Source organism: Haematobia irritans, chromosome 3 (assembly GCF_050003625.1).
Source record: "Haematobia irritans isolate KBUSLIRL chromosome 3, ASM5000362v1, whole genome shotgun sequence".
In the NCBI taxonomy this organism is placed as follows: domain Eukaryota; kingdom Metazoa; phylum Arthropoda; class Insecta; order Diptera; family Muscidae; genus Haematobia; species Haematobia irritans.
In genome coordinates this window covers 148,075,289-148,098,537 of record NC_134399.1, presented here as the reverse complement: position 1 = coordinate 148,098,537, position 23,249 = coordinate 148,075,289, and the positions used below count along the sequence as shown (strand labels likewise).

The 23,249-nt window shown below is 32.0% G+C and overlaps 1 protein-coding gene across 1 annotated transcript in view; it reads right to left on the bottom strand.

Moving 5' to 3' along the window:
- Positions 1-23,249, bottom strand: part of shakB (Innexin family member shaking B) — a 340,164-nt gene that overhangs the window by 83,917 nt on the left and 232,998 nt on the right. The window contains exons 3-4 of the mRNA XM_075300013.1: positions 10,681-10,814; positions 5,160-5,349 (exon numbers count right to left, since the gene is read on the bottom strand). Coding sequence (XP_075156128.1) covers positions 5,160-5,349; positions 10,681-10,814 — 324 coding nt within the window. The remainder of the gene's footprint in view (positions 1-5,159; positions 5,350-10,680; positions 10,815-23,249) is intronic.

Below are 23,249 nucleotides of genomic sequence, written 5' to 3'. Positions count from 1 at the left end.
CTTCGTCAGCATCGTCGTGTACAGCCTCCGAGATTGCGCTTTGGCCGTCGTATTTTGTTTATCATCGCGATTTGGAGTCACTACCTTCTTGTAAGTCGATAGTCCGGCTCGTTTTTTTGGCTCGATGCACGGTTGTAGACGATACACCCAGCTTATTTGCGGCACCTCGGAGAGAGAGATTAGGGTTTCGCTTGAAACTACCGGCAACTCTCTTTGTCGTCTCAGCAGCTTCCGGTTTTCGATTTCCCCCCGATCCAGACTTCCTGGCTGTCGACAAACGTTCCCCAAACACTTTAATTACATTTGTAACGGTTGATTTGGCAACTTTTAGCGATTTTGCCAGCTTTGCGTGCGAGTAACTCGGATTTTCGCGATGCGCAAGCAATCGCTTGCTTGGACGGCATTTTGACAAAGGTTGACTTGGAAAAAATTTATTGAGACCAAAGAATATATGGAACGGATTTCAGTTATGGGGACTGCATCGAATAGAAATATAAAATGCCGCATCAATTCCAAACAAACGTATTGCAACAAATCGCCATCGCCCATGTCACATGATATGATATACTGACTCAATAGAATTAATCGGGATGATTTTTATCTTAGTGATATTTGAACCTGGACAGGAAATCGAAGCCAATCTAACGGTCATTTTCATGTAGCTCCGTTAGGCTTTAACTGCCAGTTAACAGAAAGAAAAATGGAAATATCTTTTCTCCGGTTAACTTTAACTGAAAAATTTTCAGCAGTTAAGTTTCTAACTGGCATATCGAATATATATGCAAGATGACAGATATGTAGATATCACGGTTTAAAAGTTCGTTAGCTAACGTAGCACTAACGGAGCTTCATGAAAATGGGGGTAAGTGTGAAAATATAACCGTCATAAATTAGAGTATTATTTTTCGCTAAAATACAACAAACAATGAATGAAAGCTTTTTGGAATACAGTCCTTTGTGAGCATTTCAATCCTCAAAACATCCGGAAAATTTCACAAAAATTATTTATGAGCTATTTCTTTTAATTATTTTTTCTTTATCTTTTGTTAAAAAAATATATTTATAAATGTTTTCATTATTATCTATGCCAACTTTTCTTTTATTTTATTGTGTACAAAAATTTCACCCACGAAAAGTGTTTTTTTTTTTCAATAATGCATTCTATTTCATTTGTTTTTCTCACTTTTTACCTCAATATTTATTTTAGGCTGAATAAGTATTTGGTTGATGTATCCAGAGTTGCTGTCTTCTTTCTCGATTTGAGTTAATTTTTGTTTTCTTTCTGCCTGACCATAAAGAAAAAAGGGGTCGTTCCATTAGGTACTCAGAGAAATGCATTGTCTCAAAAGGCACACAGCTACAATTAGCGGAGTATAGTTTGCATTAAGAAAATATTGAGTATGTGTGTATTCGAGGGTGCATTGTTAAGTGGACCACTATTCACTCCATTTATTTTTAGAAGCTGCATTTGAATGTTTTGTTGAAGTAAAAATATCTTAATTATCACTTGCTTGTGTACATATTATTATCTTGAATTTTGAAATTAATTGTAAATAGAAAATAAAAACTTTTTTACTTGTGAAAAAATTTCGTATGGCCCGTGCTGTATACATTTTTCAATCCATTCTTACTAATTGTTTGAAATAATAATTTTTTTCTAACAAAATTTCTCTTAAGGTTTAGACGTATTAGTGTCAAACTGTGACACCAAAATCAATTAATGTGCATCAATGTACACTAACACTCATAGTCAAATGTTACTAATTTTTTCGAATAACAATTTTTTTAATAACAAAATTTCTCTTCAGATTTAGACATATTGATGTCAAACTACAGCACCAAAAATAATCAATGTTTCATTGTTAAATTATGTGGACATTCAAGGGAAAATAACTACCTCTTTAAAATAAATATATGTATGCGCAAAAATTGTTTCATTTCTAATTTGGACGAAAATAACGGTACTTAACTTTTTACTTTTTAACGATGTTTATCACCATCTATGCTATGATTATCATTAGCGATTTTGTCGATTCGATGTACCGTTATATGAAAATTGTAATGAAAGTTAGAAGTTCAATTGCGAGCATTGTACATCATTTACATTTTTTTCGCTGAAGAGTGCACAGGCTCATTACAGTTTCGTTGTGAATAATAAATATAGATTGTGGGTGAGTTACATTTGTGTTCTTTTTATGTATTCAGAAGAAATTTAGTGAATATTTTTAATCTTTAGTGGAAGTGCACTTTCAAAAGAAGAACGCAGAAAAATTATCGGAATGGACCTAGCTGGCAAAAAAATTGGAGAAATTGCATCGGCGACAAATCGACACCGCAATACGATTAGCATTTTTTTTTTTTAAATCCCACAACGCAGTGGGCGCATTCAAACCATTGGCCAAAGGACAAAGCGATATATTCGCCAACTTGATGCCAATACAAACATGAGCTGCAGAGAATTAAAAGTAGAATTGGGTCTGAATGTGACTAGACAATGAATATATCAAAATATCAAGTACGATGTAGGACTAAAATACGAAAATAAAATTCCTAAACCGCAGTTAACACAACACCATAAAAATGCTCGTATTTCCTTTGCAGAAAAATAAAAGTTTTGGGACGATGAGTTCGAAACAGTTATATTTAGCGACGAAAAGAAATTCAATTTGGATGGTCCTGATGGCCATCACAAATATTGGCGACATTCTGGGTACCCTCGTCAAGTGTTGCCAGTATTGGGGATTTTCCCCCAAATTGGGAATATTTTTTCGTGAATGGGGACGAAAATTTTGTCAATTTTTTGTCTATAGAAAATTTTGTCACTTTTTTCTATAGTTTCCATAGAAAATTTTGTCAAAATTATATTTCTAAAGAGAATTTTGTCAAAAATTTTTTCTATATAGAAAATTTTGTCAACATTTTTTTCTATAGAAATAAAATACTTGAGATGCTTAATATAATAGATCTCTCTCCTGACAAGAGAATGAATTTCAAAAAAGACACGGAACAATGCGCGAGAATGTATCGACACATCATAAACAAGCATCGACACAAACGAAGCTTAGTGTACGGTGACTTGCAGAACGGACAGCATCACGTTAGTTATTTTCAATATATTATATCTAAAATAATATTGTGATATGTGTACATTGAAAGTAATTTAATTTTTGTATTTTATGTAGATACAAAATCCCAGAAGATGGTTAGTGGCACTAACCGAAATATTGGAAATAAATATTAAAACAAATCAATAATCGATTGTTTCTATGACCTCAAGCCGAACAAAATTAATAATCAAAAATTTTTTTCTATAGAAAATTTTGTCAAAATTTTATTTCTATAGAAAATTTGTCAATTTTTTTCTATAGACAAATTGTGACAAAATTTTATTTCTATAGAAAATTTTGTCAATTTTTTTCTATAGACAATTTTGTCAAAAAAATTTTTTTTTCTATAGAAAATTTTTTCAATTTTTTCTATAGATTCCATAGAAAATTTTGTCAAAAATTTTTTTTTCTATAGAGAAAATTTTGTCAACATTTTATTTCTATAGAAAATTTTGTCAAAATTATATTTCTATAGAAAATTTTGTAAATTTTTTTCTTTAGACAATTTTGTCAAAAAATTTTTTTCTATAGAAAATTTTGTCGAAATTTTATTTCCATAGAAAATTTTGTCAAAATTTTATTTCTATAGAAAATTTTGTCAAAATTATATTTCTATAGAAAATTTTGTCAAAATTATATTTCTATAGAAAATATTGTCAAAATTATATTTCTATAGAACATTTTGTCAATTTTTTTCTATAGACAATTTTGTCAAAATTTTTTTTTCTATCGAAAATTTTGTCCAAATTTTATTTCCATAGAAAATTTTGACAAATTTTTATTTCTGTATAAAAAAATTATCTCAAAATGTTATATATAGAAAATTTTGTCAAAATTTTATTTCTATATAGAAAATTTTGTCAAAATTTTATTTCTATAGAAAATTATCTCAAAATCTTCAACAATTTTACCAACCTACCAAACAATAAAAAAATCTACCATTTCTAGTAAAATTCTACCAACTTTGGCAACGTGTCTACCACCTAACTTTACTACTTGAAGATTTAGAATTAAATTTTCATTCATAAATACAAGGTGACAATTTTCATACCTCTAGCATTTGGAAGACGATCACCACTCTCTTGGTGTTGTGGTGTAATATCTTATTCCAGTTTGCTGGATATGAAAAAATTTTAAATTATTTAATAATTTAATTTTAAATTATTACTGATTGTCTACAGCAGAGCCTTTCGCTTTATTTTTATTTATTTATTTATTTATTTTTTTAACTTGTCAAAAATGTATTGGGGATTTTTATGAGGAATTTAAGTTTAATTTGGGGATTTATGGGGGCGAAAACATCATAATATGGAGACAAGAGCTAGAAAGTAAAGTGCAAGTTCAGAAATAAATTTTTCCAATGAGTGAGAGATTGGAACAATATTCACTAGAGACCCCTGTTGTTCATATTCTACATTTGAAGGAAGGCATCTTTAGGAAATTTACACCTTTACCAGAATGTAAAATTTCAAATTTTAGCAGGTTTATGTCTAAGATAGAAATTAAGTACCAGTTTCAAACGTAATGTGTAGATGGCGCTAAAATTTATGTCGATAACAATAATAAGCAAACAATTGGCTTGTTTTCTTTTAGCTGAGCTATCCAGAACATCGTTCAACAGGTCTTCTATCCAGAACATATCAGTGCAAATCGTGTCGGCATTGCTAGATTGCACTGTTATGCGCCGTCCAAAATATAAGTTTATCCTAAGTTCGTACAAAATCCATTTTTGCTCCTGGCAAGTTTTTAATGGATAACTTTAACTGGAAAAGTACGCAAACACAACTATTATTTCTATGTAGTAATTTCATTCACAGTTTACTGGTTTGAGTCCTAGATTTTTCTTCAACAGTCGATAACATAGTCGCAGCTGTAACACGACGTATAAATAGTAATTCACCACTGAAAGCTCTATGGTAGATTGGTTTTAGAATATGATAAGTAACTCTATTATCATAGGCATTAGTCACGACTTTTATATGTTATCGAAATAATTGTAACGTTTTTATAAAAATTTGTAAATATGAATAAGAAAATTCATTATGTACTCACCTGAAAAAATAGCGTAAACGCCACCCATTGATAATATTTTGTATGTTTTATTGTTAGAGGTCCACGTCCCTGTGAATTATGAACCCCAGGAAAAGGCACCTCGGAACCTTGCTTTTTCATGAAAGCATCCACCACTGTATATGTTGAATGTATCCAACAATATGTATTAAGTACATCTTCCGGAATGTCTCTGCATGATGTTTGATTGTTGTTGTTGTAGTAGTAGAAGTAGTTGTTGTTTTTATCGAAGTTTGAAAAATGGAAAATAATACAAATGCCAAATGTAAATGAACATAAAATAAAATTCGTTTCGTTTGATTAAAAAAAAAAGTAAAAACAAAACAAATAAGAATGTTAAAAGTAGTAAAAACATTAGGAGTGTTTTATTTGTCAAACCGCTTAGTTTCCTGCTAACTGCTTTTCTAAAATATTTTTGTTTGCATTGTGATGGGGATTTCTAAATGCTATGATTTCGATTCATAAGTGAATCAATTTAAAGAGGGTAAAATTTTTTCTTGGGAAGAAATTCACATTATTCCAACTATATTAGTTTTAAAAGTCTAAAGGTGAAAGGTAAGGCTTGAGGGATGATAACTGAAAGCCCTCTAATGATTTTCAATTATATAATTAAGGATATTGTATTATATAATATGAGTATTTGATTTGGCGATATATAATATAATTTGTTTATGTAAGTAGGGGTTAAATTGGATAGGTGTGTACTATTGCAATCGGGATTTATCGGGAACTGAGGTTTGTGCTTTTGTTTGAAATCGGGTATACTAAGAACACGAGGGTAGAAATCAAACCTTTTAGAATTAGAATTTGCATTGTGTACCTAATTAATTATAAGTTCGGTTCGTATTATCACAAGTCCTACATAAGAAATTCGAGAGTTGAAATCGAGTATTAGTGTATTAGAAAATTCTGGAAATTTGCTGTTAAGTTAAGACTTCCATTGAAAAATTTGTTGATTTTTAGTTTTAGAAACTGTGTTAATCACTAATAAAATTTTTGCAATTCGTATGATGGTTAGCATAGATATGTTGACAGTCAGTGCTTAAAGAAACACTTGGGCTCTGCTGTCCGATTAGATATTTAGTGCAATGATACCAAAGTACTGCCTGAACGAATGTAAGGGAACTATATAACATTGCTACACGGATACTTTCAGTGTTCACGAAACTTGATACTCAAAAAAAAAGTTGATAACATAGTGTAAATATAAATATTTATGAACAGAATCATTGCGGAAATGCTTTAAAAATAAAGCTTGTTATACACCCTGTTGTCGACATGTTAACAAAATTTGGACATATGTAAGTATTGAATTGAAATTGGACACATTAAATAGTTAACCACTAATCGTATACATGCTGATAATGAAGTATTCAAGTGTATGTTATACAAATGTAAATAACATTTATCGGACTTTTGGTTTTTATGACGATAATACCATGTTGGCTAATGTTGAAAATAACCATAGATGTCTAGGAGCGAGCACAAATTTCTCTAGAAGTGTTTATAGAACTTTAGGGACAAGAATCACTGTATTATCGACACGTACAAATTATAATTTAATATATATAAATCGAACAAGTATGTTCTATGTGGCGATTGGGAGTCATATAACGAACATTTCTTTCAACTACAAAGTTGTATAAAAGTTAGGTTAGGGTTGGTGGAAACCCGCTAATCAATGCACACTTTGACTATTATGTCCATTGTGATACCACAGGTTGTAAAACTTTTTCTTGTCAGGGAGTTGCATGTTTCGTTATATTGCAAGTGAAATTCGAATGTCGTGTCACACTATATGTGAAACCACTTATAGAAGCTGTGAGACACTCAGAAATGTAAGAAATATTTATAATTAACTGTAGAATTGACTACAATTGTATGTGATTAGTGGATTTATCAAATCGAAAAATAGTATCTACAGATAAACAACATCTTTTTAGGCTAACAAATATTTTGTGAAAATACATGTGATGACATTTTCATCTATCAACAAATGCTGTCTGACTCTATGATCAAGGCATGTTTGTAGGGCTAGCGAAATTTATTTTTTATGTCGATAATACTGTTTCCCATATATTTCTATTGGGAGTAATACGTATACGTATTACGTGCTATTTAATACGTAGCATTAAAAGCAAAACATATATTATGGGCACCTATTTGTTATACCCTGAAAAAAATATTGTTGTGAGTACAAACCTTTTTAGGCTAACAAATCTGCCCCACACTGTGGAATAGGGTATTATAAGTTAGTGCATATGTTTGCAATACCCACAAGGAAACGAGATAGACATATGGAGTCTTTGCCAATAATGCTCAATAGATTTCAAATTTGACACAAGTGTACGTTTTGGGCCACAATGGAGCCTTATAGATTTATGGAGAAATCGGTTTCACTCGTAGGAAACTTTCAAGAGATCCATACCAAGCTTGACACTCAAAATTTATATGGCTGATTTATGTTAAAAAAATCACGTTTATATTTGGATTTCAAAGATATCGTCTAAGTCAACTTTTGGCGCAATTAAGATTTGTATTTTTATACCCTGCAGGGTATTAACAGGTTGGCTGATAAGTCCCCGGTCTGACACATAGATGGCGTCGCTAGTATTAAATGCATGGGAGCTACCGTGGTGCAATGGTTAGCATGCCCGCCTTGCATACACAAGGTCGTGGGTTCGATTCCTGCTTCGACCGATCACCAAAAAATTTTTCAGCGGTGGATTATCCCACCTCAGTAATGTTGGTGACATTTCTGAGGGTTTCAAAACTTCTCTAAGTGGTTTCACTGCAATGTGGAACGCCGTTCGGACTCGGCTATAAAAAGGAGTTCCCTTGTCATTGAGCTTAACATGGAATCGGGCAGCACTCAGTGATAAGAGAGAAGTTCACCAATGTGGTATCACAATGGACTGAATAGTCTAAGTAGGCCTAATACATCGGGCTGCCACCTAACCTAAACCTAAACCTAAACCTAATATTAAATGCATATTATTTTTATATAGTACCAACCTTCAAATGATTCGTGTCAAAATTTGACGTGTATAAGTCAATTAGTTTGTGAGATAGAGCGTCTTCTGTGAAGCAACTTTTGTTATTGTGAAAAAAAAAAGAAAAAAAGGGAATTTCGTGTTTTGATAAAATACTGTTTTCTGAAGGGAAAAAATACGGTGGAAGTAAAAACTTGGCTTGATAATGAGTTTCCGGACTCTGCCCCAGGGAAATCAACAATAATTGATTGGTATGCAAAATTCAAGCGTGGCGAAATGAGCACGGAGGGCGGTGAACGCAGTGGACGCCCGAAAGAGTGGTTACCGACGAAAACATCAAAAAAATCCACAAAATGATAGCAGAGGCCTTAAAGATATCAAAGGAATGTGGTGGTCATATCATTCATCAATATTTGGTTATGCGGAAGTTCTGTGCAAAATGGGTGTCGCGCGAGCTCACATTTGACCAAAAACACAACAACGTGTTGATGATTCTGAGCGGTGTTTGCAGCTGTTAACTCGTAACACACCCGAGTTTTTCCATCGATATGTGTCAATGGATGAAACATGGCTCCATCACTGCACTCCTGAGTCCAATCGACAGTCGGCTGAGTGGACAGCGACCGGTGAACCGTCTCCGAAGCATGGAAAGACTCAAAAGTCCGCTGACAAAGTAATGGCCTCTGTTTTTTTGGGACTATTATATGGCGTTATTGGAGCGTTTGAAGGTCGAAAAACGGCCCCATATGTAGAAGAAAAAAGTGTTGTTCAACCAAGACAACGCACCGTGCCACAAGTCATTGAGAACGATGGCAAAATTCATGAATTGGGCTTCGAATTGCTTCCCCACACACCGTATTCTCCAGATCTGGCCCCCAGCGACTTTTTCTTGTTCTCAGACCTCAAAAGGCTGCTTGCAGGAAAAAAATTTGCCTGCAATGAAGAGGTGATCGCCGAAACTGAGGCCTATTTTGAGACAAACCCGAAAAAGTACTACCAAAATGGTATCAAAAAATTGGAAGGTCGTTATAATCGTTGTATCGCTCTTGAAGGGACTATGTTGGATAATAAAAACGAATTTTGACAAAAAAATGTGTTTTTCTTTGTTAGACTGGGGACTTATCAGTCAACCTGTTATAAGTTAGTGCATATGTTTGCAACACCCAGAAGGAGACGAGATAGACACATGGTGTCTTTGGTAAAAATGCTCAGGGTGGGCTCCTGAGTCGATTTAGCCATGTCCGTCTGTCCGTGAACAAATTTTTGTGATCAAAGTCTAGGTCGCAGTTTTAGTTCAATCAACTTTAAATTTGGCACAAGTATGTGTTTTGGCTCAGAATAGAACCCTATTGATTTTGGAAGAAATCGGTTCAAATTTAGAAATAGCTCCCATATATATCTTTCGCCCGATATGGACTTATATGGCCCCAGAACCCAGAGTTTTACCCTAATTTGCTTAAAATTTTGCACAAGAAGAAAAATTAGTACTATAGTCAAGTGTACCAAATTTTATTGAAATCGTTTCAGATTTAGATATACCTCCCATATATAGCTTTCGGCCGATTTAGAGTCATATGACCACAGAGGTCAATTTTTTGCTCCGATTTAATTGAAATTTTGCACAGGGCGTAAAATTAGCATTGTAGCTATGCGTGCCAAATTTGGTTGAAATCGGTTCAGATTTAGCTCACATATATATGTTTTTCTGATTTCGACAAAAATGGTCAAAATACCAACATTTTCCTTGTAAAATAGCCACTGCTTAGTCGAAAATTTGTAAAAATGACTCTAATTTTCCTAAACTTCTAATACATATATATCGAGCGATAAATCATAAATAAACTTTTGCGAAGTTTCCTTAAAATTGCTTCAGATTTAAATGTTTCCCATATTTTTTACTAACATAGTGTTCTACCCCAGTGCATTAGCCGACTTAAATTTTGAGTCTATAGATTTTGTGGAAGTCTATAAAATTCTGTCCAGACCGAGTGATATTTAAATGTATGTATTTGGGACAAACCTTTATATATAGCACCCAACACATTTGACAGATGTGATATTATATCGAAAATTTTGATCTACAAAGTGGTGCAGGGTATAATATAGTCGGTCCCGCCCGACTTTAGACTTTCCTTACTTGTTTATTATAAAAGAAAACCGGTATGTAATGTTTAAATAATTGCATTGCAAAAACTCCCTTTATTTTTCAACTCCAATGGTTGCCATCTTTTGTGACAATATTCGATTCTTGAGCCAATATCTATTTTCAAAATTCGTCCATTTATAGAAAATGACACAATGCATATAAAAAAATACCTTAGAAAAATAGTAAGCGGGAACCTAGGCCGCTTGGCAACTAAAACACGGCCATCTTAAGGAAAAAAGTGCTCAATAACGTGTCAAAATACTAAGGAATTCAAATAGTGCTAAATAGAGCGGGTGGGAGGTTTTTTCTGTTGTTTTTTTTTCTTTGTTTAACTTTTTTTTTTGGGCAAATTTGACATACTTACCTCGTATGTACACAGTCTATTGGATTTCCTACGTATTGACGCGTTGTAACAGCAATTGAAAATGTTATTAATAATATAACGGTTGCATTTGTGTGTAGGCGAAATACAGGTGAATCGATTTTGACATGAGACACCTGATTATTATTATTTTTATTTTAGTTATTGGGTTTTCGAAAAACCGGGGTCGTGGTGGTCATCGTCGAGCGAGAGATTTTGATTTGAGTTTATCAAATTTGGAAGATTTTTGTTTGATTGTTTTCATTTTTTTTTGGTTAAGAAGTGGTGGTGGTGTTGATTTTAGTCGTGAGCATGGTCATTGGTCATGGTGATTATAGAAGTGGTGGTAGTAGTAATAGTTGTAGTTGTGGTAGTGATGGTGGACGTGGTAGTGGTGGATTGTTTGATTTGTTTAAAATTTTGTTTAGTCAGTGTGTCAAAGGGAAGGGAGATATAAAAGAAAACTTGTATTAATATCATTTAATATTGATGAAATTTTATAAAGAATAAATTTGTATAAAAATAGTAAAATATGGAAATTAAAAATATAAAAAAGAAAAAAACTATATATATATTTATTTTTAAAAAAATACAATTACAATATAAAGCTGGCATTTGTTTCATTTTCTCCTATTAGTATTATATTTAGTAGTAGTAGTAGTAGTAGATAGTATAAAGATTTTATATAATATAATAAAATTGTATATAAATACATAAACTAGAGCTAAGGCATTTGGTAAGTTTTGTTCGTTTGAATATTTGCTTGTATTTGTTTTGCATTGTTTTTTTAATATAAAAATTAACCAATATTAGTTTATAATATATGCTTATGGGATTATTCAACTTTTCATTCATTTGCAATGCATTTATTATGCTTTCAAGCTTTATATAATTAAACAAATAAACATTTTAATGATCAACTTTATTCACATTATTTTCTTTTTTTTCTATACACAAGTTGTAACGCCTAGAGGGGTGATAAACATATATATGTTTTTATATATTTATTTAATTTCTCATTCGATTGTATACTCTAAGGGTATTGTTTACGATTTTGTTAATATTAAACCAATAACTAATATTAACATTTCAATTTCCTGTTATGACATAATTAAATTCATAATACATTTTTTTATTGCAAATTTAATATTGATTTTATTATTTTAGTATATCCTGTTTATATATTAAATTTATACATATACAGGTGCTCGCTAATTCATACACACTTTATTTGTCATTGGAATGCGGATATGGATTTGATGGCTGCCCTACAATCTTTCGTACATGTATATTCTGTTTACCCTGAACTATTGGCTATTACAATTATGTCATTTTGAATTAAAGGCAAGATGTTTAATTGAAATGTCGTATTATGCAATTTTGAAAATTATTTGCCTTTTGTATAGTTGAATGTTATACATATTTTTCTTTTGATTACGAGTTTCTATCAAGAATCTCATTAAAAAAGAAATGACATTTTGTATGCATAAGTCTTTGTGCGAAATAAATTGCATATAGTTGCAAACAGAGGTAATTATTGAGATGAAGAGATTATAGGCGTTTTAAATTATTTAATCATGGAAAAATCTTTAATTTAATAGTTAACTAGGAAAACATATTAATCTTTTAAAAAAGGAAATGTTTCTTTTTTGAAATATTTTTTCTATCAGGAAATGACACATTATTACAAATACCAGCAGTAATAGAGGACGTCGGGATGCATATTCCTGCTGTCTTCACAGCCATTGCAATTCTTCCATCGGAATGGATGGCATGTATTAGAGGCCTACCAACAAATTCTAATGGCCCTGGAGTATGCAAAGTAGTTCCTCGTCTTGCTAACTTATCTAGTTTACAGCTTCCTGAGACCATACACCCATAACAATTGAATTTTCAAGTAACCAATCTCATTGAAAACATTTCCAATTTACGACTTTTTGAGAAATGTGAAAAGTTGATTTTTCGACCTTTCGTCTTTTTGAAATGTTGCAATTGAGCTTTTTGAAAATTTTTAAAAACCGTCTTATCTACAATTTTACAAATTTATTTTATTCGTATGGGTGTGATATATATTTAATACATTGAAGATTACAAAAGGTCAACTTCGATTTTTCGAATGTTTTTAACAAATTGTCAGTGGCGATATATACGATATATCCCCACCGATATATACGGGATATACATTCAAAAAAGTTTACTTGGACCCAAATATTTTGACCTTGACCTTAAGGATTTTGGTATTGATTCCGAGCCAAAGATGCGGCTTCTTTAAAATAAAGAAATTTTTAGCGGCCTATCTGGCCTTAGGACCAATAAAATTAAAATTAGGATACAGATCTCATTTATCAAATATTCATTTTTTTCGAGGTTTATTAATAAAGGTTCTCACGTACAAACAAATCTCAGTTTAAAAATCTAAATTATAACGGATAGTTCAAAGTATAAAAAGGGTTTCTTAAGACGCAAAAACCTCAAAGACGCAAAAACCTCAAAATAAGTCTTAGCCTATATTTGAAGCGTTGTTTTCTTCTTAAATAAAGTTTAAATATTTCAGTCGATTTAAAGAAAATTTCTTTAAATCAAAAATGTGTTTCTTTACTTTAAGGAAAATTAGCCTTAGTTCAAAGACTGCGACTTTAACGTAGGGACGCCAATTTACAAAATCTGTGTGCTAAATTTAATGAGAAAAATGTTTGAAGCAAAGATTACAAACTTTATTTCATTATTTTAAAGAAATTTTTCCTTCCTAAAATTTAGGTTGCGTAATATTTAATATCACATAAATGTTTTTTTCTGTGGAGTTTCTTAATTTGGTTGATGGGTCAGTTGCCCTATTTCCATAGTGCCTATCACCAAATAACAGGTTGGCTGATCAGTCCACGGTCTGACGCATAGATGGCGTCGCTAGTATTAAATGCATATTATTTTTATATAGTACCAACCTTCAAATGATTCGTGTCAAAATTTGACGTCTGTAAGTTAATTAGTTTGTGAGATAGAGCGTCTTTTGTGAAGCAACTTTTGTTGTTGTGAAAAAATGGAAAAAAAGGAATTTCGTGTTTTGATAAAATACGCAATGGACGCCCGAAAGAGGTGATTACCGACGAAAACATGAAAAAATCCACAAAATGATTTTGAATGACCGTAAAATGAAGTTGTTCGAGATAGCAGAGGCCTTAAAGATATCAAAGAAACGTGTTGGTCATATCATTCATCAATATTTGGATATGCAGAAGCTCTGTGCAAAATGGGTGCCGCGCGAGCTCTCATTTGACCAAAAACAACAACGTATTGATGATTCTGAGCGGTGTTTGCAGCTGTTAACTCGTAATACACCCGAGTTTTTCTGTCGATATGTGACAATGGATGAAAAATGGCTCAACTCCTGAGTCCAATCGACAGTCGGCTGAGTGGACAGCGACCGGTGAACCGTCTCCGAAGCGTGGAAAGACTCAAAAGTCCGCTGGCAAAGTAACATAATGGCCTCTGTTTTTTGGGATGCGCATGGAATAATTTTTATCGATTATCTTGAGAGGGGAAAAACCATCAACAGTGACTATTATATGGCATTATTGGAGCGTTTGAAGGTCGAAATCGCGGCAAAACGGCCCCACATGAAAAATAAAAAAGTGTTGTTCCACCAAGACAAGAGAACGATGGCAAAAATTCATGAATGGAGCTTCCATTTGCTTCCCCACCCACCGTATTCTCCAGATCTGGCCCACAGCGACTTTTTCTTGTCCTCAGACCTCAAAAGGATGCTTGCAGGGAAAAAATTTGGCTGCAATGAAGAGGTGATCGCCGAAATTGAGGGCTATATTGAGGCAAAACCGAAGGAGTACTACCAAAATGGTATGAAAAAAATTGGAAGGTCGTTATAATCGTTGTATCGCTCTTGAAGTTAACTATGTTGAATAATAAAAACGAATTTTGAAGAAAAAAATGTGTTTTTCTTTGTTAGACCGGGGACTTATCAGCCAACCTGTTAGTGTAAAATTGCTGTTGTTTGAGATCATAATTTCTCGAACAACTACAACGTTGACATCCCAGCAAAAAAAAAAATGGAAGTTCTTCCAAAGGCACAACTTTAAAAGCACTTCCAGAAGATGTACTCCCAATGATGTTCTTTATTTTAACTACACAAGAAGTTCTTTTCATTAAATTTTTTATAACATGCTTTTTTCATATTTTTAATGGGTAATTTTAACTTTTTAAAATTGGTTAAAAACAGTTGAAGAATTTATAAAATGGTACAAATCATTTAAATTTTGTCGAAAAAATGCTAAATTCAATCTGAAAAAATATTTTGAAAATATTTGAAGACAAATGTTTCCGACAAGCGTTAGAATCCATTAAAAATTATAAAAATTATTTATTTGACAAAATATTACAGAATTTTTTTAATTTACATCCAAAACATTGAATTCGGATCACAGCTAAAGAAGTGATGCAAATTCATTGTAACGGCTTCCGTCCTATGACAAGCCCATGCTAAATTAATCGCTTCTGCGTCAATTTTGCACAACTTCCGGATCCAAAAAGAACATTTTCATTACTTTTTTGGAGATTCCTTTTTTTGCTGGGATGGAATTATTGCTATGTAGCTTCCCAAAAAATGTCTATTATGAAGAATCCGCTTCGTTTTTATTACCATTATATTCGTTGGATCCAAGTAACTTGTTTTGAGAGTAGATATACGGTAATTGTAGTTATACAATGTATTATTTCATAGGAGCTCCAACATATTGGTTCTAAAGCTTTGCTGTATATTTTAATAAAATCCTAATTAACCTGGATTAAGCGCAATTTATCTGACTTGTGTGTTTCCCAATTATTTTTGTTTATATTGTTATTTATCAGTTGATCATTGTAAACTTATTTGTTTAATTATATTTTCATATTTTTTTGTCATATTAATTTTATTCCAAGTCATATACAATTTTGGCTTATCATACGAACAATTACAATGGAAATAAATATATTTTTAAAACATAGTAAAAGTGTAGTAAAAACTTTTTCTGCATAAAGTTAATTGCTTTATAACCAAAAACAGATATTAATTTAGATATGTATGTATGTAAGTTATTCTCTTTTGTATGTTTAAAAAAAAAAGTTTTTTTCTGTTAGATTTTTTTAATTAATAAATTGAGAAAATAAACTATGGGTGGAAAACATGGTTTCCTGGTTTATGTAAATATATAATTATAGAGATAATACTTAACCTAAAAGGATGGTTGGTGGGGGGAAGAATAAATAATTTTTGATAGGAATGCAAATTTGTTGTTTTTTTTTGACATTATGTTAAATTATATCTGTAAACATTTTTTAGTTTGAAAGTATTTTCGACTTTTGTTATGTTAATGATAATAAATGAAACATTTTTTTCTAGAGGGGTATATATTGGTAAATTTTCAATTACCTCCAATTTGGAAATTTCTTTAGTTTTTGCCCCTTCTCTAAAATGTTTCTTTTATGTTTAGAGAAAAAAATTTATGAATTTTCTACAAGAAAAGTGAAATGTTCGAGAGAAAAAATGTCACTTGTTTTAATGACTTTCAAATAAATGTTAACGATCTCTTATTGTTTGATTTGGCTGAATAACGATGACCACTGGAATCGATATTTTATAGATTTGTTTTTGATTTAATTTGATTCGATCGATCAATTGATTTCATATTTTGAAACGATATGAAATTGCGATACGATATACGAAATATAGAGAAATGTTTTTGTTTATTTTTAATGAAATTTCGATAATATTAGGTTTAGATTTGTTTATTTAGAGTTTTTGTTTTTAAAAAGTTTTTTTTTTGGTTTTAAATATTCATCTAATTAAAGTGAAAGAAAATCAATTCAATTAATTGCTGTTGGTTTTTTTTTTTTAACTGTGGTGGGTGAAAATTCCAAAAATTAAATAGAATTTAGCATCGGTGGAGGTGATGTTTGTAATTTGTATTGTGGTGGAAATATATTTGTGGTGAATCTTGAATACTTGAAGTGAAGTGGAGAATTGATTTTCGATTGTCTAGGTAAATGATTTAAACAAATTCGAAAGTGAGCAGAGTTTTTGGTTCAATTTCAACTTTTTTTTCATTGATTTCATCATTTTGACAAGTGGTGGTGGTATTAGCAGTGAAGTGAGATCATTTGTGGTGAAATTGAAAGAGAGTGATAAGTAGTGATTTTGAGAACTAAAATTTTGACAAATTCTATTCACAGATTAGTATTTAGCATTTGTTTTGGGTGAGAGTTATAAAAAGAGAGAGAGAGAACTAATTTCCAGCAAATTGTGATTGTGGCGGTTGGTGGTTGTGGTGGTGACAATTGTGGTAAATAGAAGTAGTGATGTGATATGTCACTGAAAACAATTTGTGATAAACATTGTGATATTTTCCAAAAATATGGTGAATTCTATTCTCAATTGTTTTATCATCAATTTGTTTCATTTTTTAAAAGGTGAGGTGAAAGAAATCACTTCATTTAAGGTAATGTGATATGGTCGTGGCAGTGGCAGTGACTGTGATTGGTAGTGTTTCTTTTATTTATTTAAAAGACAATTGAAAGTAGGCTTACAAGTGAATTGTGATTTGTGAGATTTTCATCTACTATTGTTAAAAGTGAAATTGTGATCATTTATGTTTCTTTTTTGATTTAATGTTGTCATTGTGAGATTGTTTTCTTTTTATTGAAATGTTGAGATAATGAGTCGACTTATTTGATACTAAATGTGTGACATGGTATATGAATTCTAAATGAGTTTTCGATAAAAAGAAAGAAAGAGAATCATAACTAAAATACGATATTGCATTTGGTTTAGAGGGGTTTGTTAAATAGAAGTTAAACTAGCTTTATATCTAAAAGATAGCTTATACTTCATACTGATTTGAGAGTTTAAGAGAGTTGGACCGTTCATGTTATTGTATTGTATTCTTATTGAAACGAATTCAAATAACAAAGTTTATAATTTTAACAAATTCAAAGATTCAAGCCTACTTCGATAACCTCTTACTTTAGCTGCTGAACTGAGCAATAAATTACATTTGTGAGTGGTTTAATGCTAGTTGTATGTTAACATATTACGAAAGTTGTGGTCTCTTTCGCCAAATACCTTGAACCGGTTTTTGATCCAAAAGTTTTTGGATGAAAAAACTCTAAGGAAGAATGCGTTCTCATTAAGAGTCCTCTTGGTTGTTGCCAGGCCCGTGGAATCAGAGTCTGAATCCACAGTCCTAAAACCAACATTTAAAAAACACATCATTTTTTAAGCTAGTTAAAAATATATAAAAACAAGTAAGTAAAGTCTAAAGTCGGGCGGAGCCGACTATATTATACCCTTCACCACTATGTAGACGAACATTTGCGTTACCATCTCAACTACTTCAAATTTGCTGGGAGCTATATAAAGGTTTGCATTTCCAGATACAAATACTTTTAATGGAGACAATTTTCTGTACTTCTACAAAAACTCTTGAATTAAAATTTAATTCGGCTAACGCCCTGGGATGAAACACAATGTTAGTAAACAAATATGGGAAATATGAAGCGAGAGAAATTTTAATGCAATTGTACAAAAGAGCATTTATGATTTTTCAGGCGATACATATGTATTCGAGATATAGGACAATTTTAGTAATATTTACAATTTTTGCTACTCATCAGTGGCGAGTTTACAAGCATATTGGTTAGATCTCGCCAAGATATGTGGTCAAGTGTGGGTTGTGATATATTATTTGGTCAAGTCGGGCCACTTGGAGCCTTATTTAAAACTCAACCGTTCTGTGGAAATTCTGGCATTACAGTGTGTAGGATATGACTAAGATATAGGGAAATCATCACAGAATTTTGTATAAAGTGTGGCAATTTTGGCCATATTTGTATAAACCGGAAAAACGAATATATGAGAGCTTTATCTAAATCTGAACCAAATTAGATCAAACTTGACACACTTAAATATCATTTTAAATCTATTTTCTATGGAAACTATACAGTTAATTGGAGGAAAATCCCATTGAAAATGGGTCTAAAATATGAAGCAGTCTACCATATTTCCCCAACTCTGGTGTACGTATATATGGGAGCTATATATAATCTGTACCGATTTTGACTATATTTGACATGCATAGTTAGAATAATAATTCTGCAATCTCTGCAAAATTTCCGGTGAATGGGTGTATAACTTTGGACCCCGTGGTCATATGAGTATAAATCGGGCGAAAGATATATATGGGAGCTATATCTAAATCTGAACTGATTTCAACCAAATATGGCACACTTACCGATACTATTAAACGTACTCCATGCGCAAAATTTGAAGCAAATCACGGCAAAACTTTGGCTTTTGAGTCCATATAAGTACAAATCGGACACCGTTAAAAGTACCTCTCGTGCAAAATTTGAAGCAAGTCAGGGAAAAACTCTGACTTTTGAGGCCATATAAGTGCAAATCGGACGAAAGATATATATGGGAGCTATATAGAAATCTGAACCGATTTCAACCAATTTTGGCACACTTACCGATACTATTAAACGTACTCTATGTGCAAAATTTGAAGCAAGTCAGGACAAAACTCTGGCTTTTGAGGCCATATAAGTGCAAATCGGACGAACGATATATATGGGAGTTATATCTAAATCTGAACCGGTTTCAATCAAATTAACCAAGCACTGGTAGAATGTCAATTCTACTCTCTGTGCAAAATTTCACGAAAATCGGTATTAAACTTTGGCCTCTGTTGCCATATGTGTCTAAATCGGACGAAAGATATATATGGGAGCTATATCTAAATCTGAACCGATTTGGCTGATATTGCTGATATGCAAGTTTTTCGAGACTCATAAAATATTCGGATGTACGGAATTTGAAGAAAATCGGTTGACAAACACGCCTATTATGACCAGATCGGTCTGAAATCAATAGCGATTGCCTTTGTTCCAAAAAACGACCCTATGTCAAAAAACGACCCTATGCCCTTACAAGTCACTGTAGTTGACTGTATGTCAACGCATGATTAAGGGATAATTTTAAGACGATATAGCCACCGTGGTGCAATATTCGTCATACTTATTTACGGACCCAAAATATCTCTAAATTTTGAATTTCAGGTAAATCGGATAAAAATTGCGGTGGCTAGAAGGCCCACAAGTCAAATCAGAAGATTGGTCTATATGGGGGCTATACCAACCATGGAGCGATACACACCATATTCGGCACACTTATGTGTGGGCCTAAAATACCTCTAGGTTAACAATTTCTGGTACATCGGATAAAAATTGCCGTTTCTAGAAGGCCAAGAAATCAAAACAGGAGATCGGGCTATATGGGGGATATACCGAAACATAGACCAATACACACCCTATTCGGCGTACTTATGTGTGGACCCAATATATCCTCAGATCTTGAATTTTAGACAAATCTGTAAAAAATTCCGGTGTCTAAAGCCCAAGAAGTCAAAGTGGGAGATCAGGCTATATGGGGTCGATATCAAAACGTAGACCGATATACACCATATATGGTGTACTTATATGTGGACCCAAAATAACTTCAGATATTGAATTTTAGGGAAATCGGATAAAAATTGCGGTGTCTAGAAGACAAAGAAGTCAAATCAGGAGATCGGGTTATATGGGGGCTATAACAAAATGTGGAGCAAATCACACTATACTCGGAAATTTATTTATGCACCCAAAATGTCTCTAGATTTTAAAATTCAAGCAAAACGCATAAAAAGTGTGATGTCTATATGCTCAAGACCCCAAAAGGGCTGGTGGGTTAGTATGGGGGCTATTTCAAAATCTGGACCCATATAGCCCATCTTCGAGTATAGGCAAAACTTCAGCACGATAACTTCATTACTAACAAGTGAGTAAAGTAGAAAGTCGGGCGGGCCGACGATATCATACCCTAAACCACCCTACTGAATTAGTAAACATAAGCCTTTGTGGGATAACATTGGTATTGGTTCGAGCGATAAACCGCATTCCATATTTAAGAACATTAAGGGCTACATTTTTATGGGAGTTTTGGCACAATCTGATATTATATATAGTTCTACCTGTAGTTGATTTTACACCTACAGAGTTAGTATATAACTAATATTGAGTCCATTATTAAAAAAGAGGAAATCGCTCAATTAGTTGTAGGTAAAAAATCCAAATTTGTAAAAATCGGGCACTATTATTATTTAAGAGCTACATGTAAGTCTAAAAGTACGATCGGCAAGTACATCAAAATTTGAAATTTGAGTAACATTGGTTTATAAATGAGAGTATTTTGGCCAAATTTGCGAATATCGAGCGATGCATATATATCGGAGCTATATCTAAATCTGAACCAATTTGTATAATATTTTTCAGGTATGATTGATACCACAGAAGGTTAAGAAATTTGAGTACAATCATTTAATAAATGAACCCTCTATGGTCAAAATTAAGGTTATTAGGGACAAATACATATATATGGGAACTATATCTAAATCTGAACCGATTTCAATGAAATTTTGCACATAGAGTTAGTGCTGTAGAAGATTATATTTAGTCAACTTTGAGTACGATCGGTTGATAAATAAGGGTTTTAAGGTTAAATTTGACAAAATCGGGCGATACATATATATTGGAGCTATATCTAAATCTGATCCGATTTCGATGAAATTTTATAGACTTGAAGGGTGATGAAAGAGATTACTTTGTGCCAAATTTGAAGACGTTCGGTTAGTAAAAAAGTGCAATGTGACCCAATTACTTTGTGGCAAATTTGATGCCGATCGGTTAGTAAATGAGCACAATCTGACTTCATTTATCGAAATCGGGCGATACATATATATGGGAGCTATATCTAAATTTGATCCGATTTCTTCCAAATTCAATACCGTCCTTGTGCCCAAAAACCACCTTGCACCAAATTTCATCGAAATCGGTTAATAATTGCGACCGGAATCCTGTGAACAACAAATACATGGATAGACGGACGCACGGACACCAAGCTCTAGATCGACTCAGGATTTTATGGGGTCTAAAATCAAACTTATTTTACCTTGACCACTATGTTTAGGGTATAAAAACTATAGCGTGATTTCAACAGACAGACAGCCGGTCATGGTTATATCCTCTTAGAATTTCTCCCTGATCAAGAATACACAGAAAAAAAGTAAACTACATTATGGGAATAATGAACTATCTCGTGCCAAAATTGAACTAAATTGAATTCCAAATTTTGAGGTCAATTAAATTAACGAAAATTTTCCGACATATTCGGATTTTTAATTACCATTTACGAAATGAATCTTTTTCGAAAAGAAAAAAATGAACCAAAAAATAAAAAAAAATCTTAGGCGCCAGATCATTTACGAAATGAATCTTTTTTGAAAAGAAAAAAATTAACCAAAAAATAAAGAAAAAATCTTAGGCGCCAGATCATTCCCATTTTAACCACTCTGTAGTTCATTCTTACTATTTTTGAGAAGTGTACGAAAAACTTCTTCTGTTTTAGTTAGAATTGAACTAATTTCATTGAAATTTTACTGCCATTTAGTTCATAAAATTTTTGAGACATACTTGGAATGAAGAAAAAATTCAAGTCAACCTGACTATAGTAAATCTGAAAATGTTTTTCAAGTAAAGTAATGGTTAAGCATAAAATGATTACATAGAAATAGCATCAAGGACACAAAGAGCCAATATCAAAATCGTTACAGTAGAGAAAAATATTTGCTGTTGGGTAAGTTTCTTTTCAGTCTACGCGAAAATAAGACAACCAGAAGTAGATATAAATGTGGAAACTCTTCGAGAGTACAAAATATATAGAATAATGTTTAAGTTTAAAGTAATAATATATATTAAGGTTATTTTTCTGCTTTTTGATTTTTGTTTCGTTTGAACTAGTCCAACTCTCTTTCACTATTTGTTTTATATTATTTATTTTTAGTGGGATTTAAATAAAATTTTTTGATTTAGCTTTTTTTTATTAAATTCATATAAATATCTTTAAAAAATTAAATCAAATTTAGTTTTTCTTGATACATTGGAGAACATACATTCAAAGCATAAAAATTTTGGAACAATTTGAAATACACTTACATACATTTTAAGGAAATTGTTTATTTTGGTTTAGTATTGATTTATAAAAAAAATTACATACTAGTAATATAATTTTGGAAAATTGTTTTAGGTTTGAAAAATACTTAAGAATACATTAATAGAAAAAAGACACACACACATAGTAGTAGAGGATTTTTTTTGTTGAAAAAATTTTATATAAGGGAATAATCAAAAGCATTACACACACATTTTGATGTTATCAAGTTTGTTATTTGATTGTTTGTTTTAGGTTTTCTGATTTAAATGTGATACACATACGATTTTTTAAAGAGTTTCATTTTCATTTCGGATTTAGTTATTAATTTTATTTAAGACAAAGAGAGAGTGGGTGGTGAAAAATATGATTTATGTTTAAAGGAATTGAAATTGATTGGTGGCGGTGATAGTGAAGTGGTTAGCTATTCACCATGAGGTAGAAGAGAATTGTGTTTTAACTTGGAATTTGTGAATTTTTTTTTTTTTTTAATCTGATTTTTCTA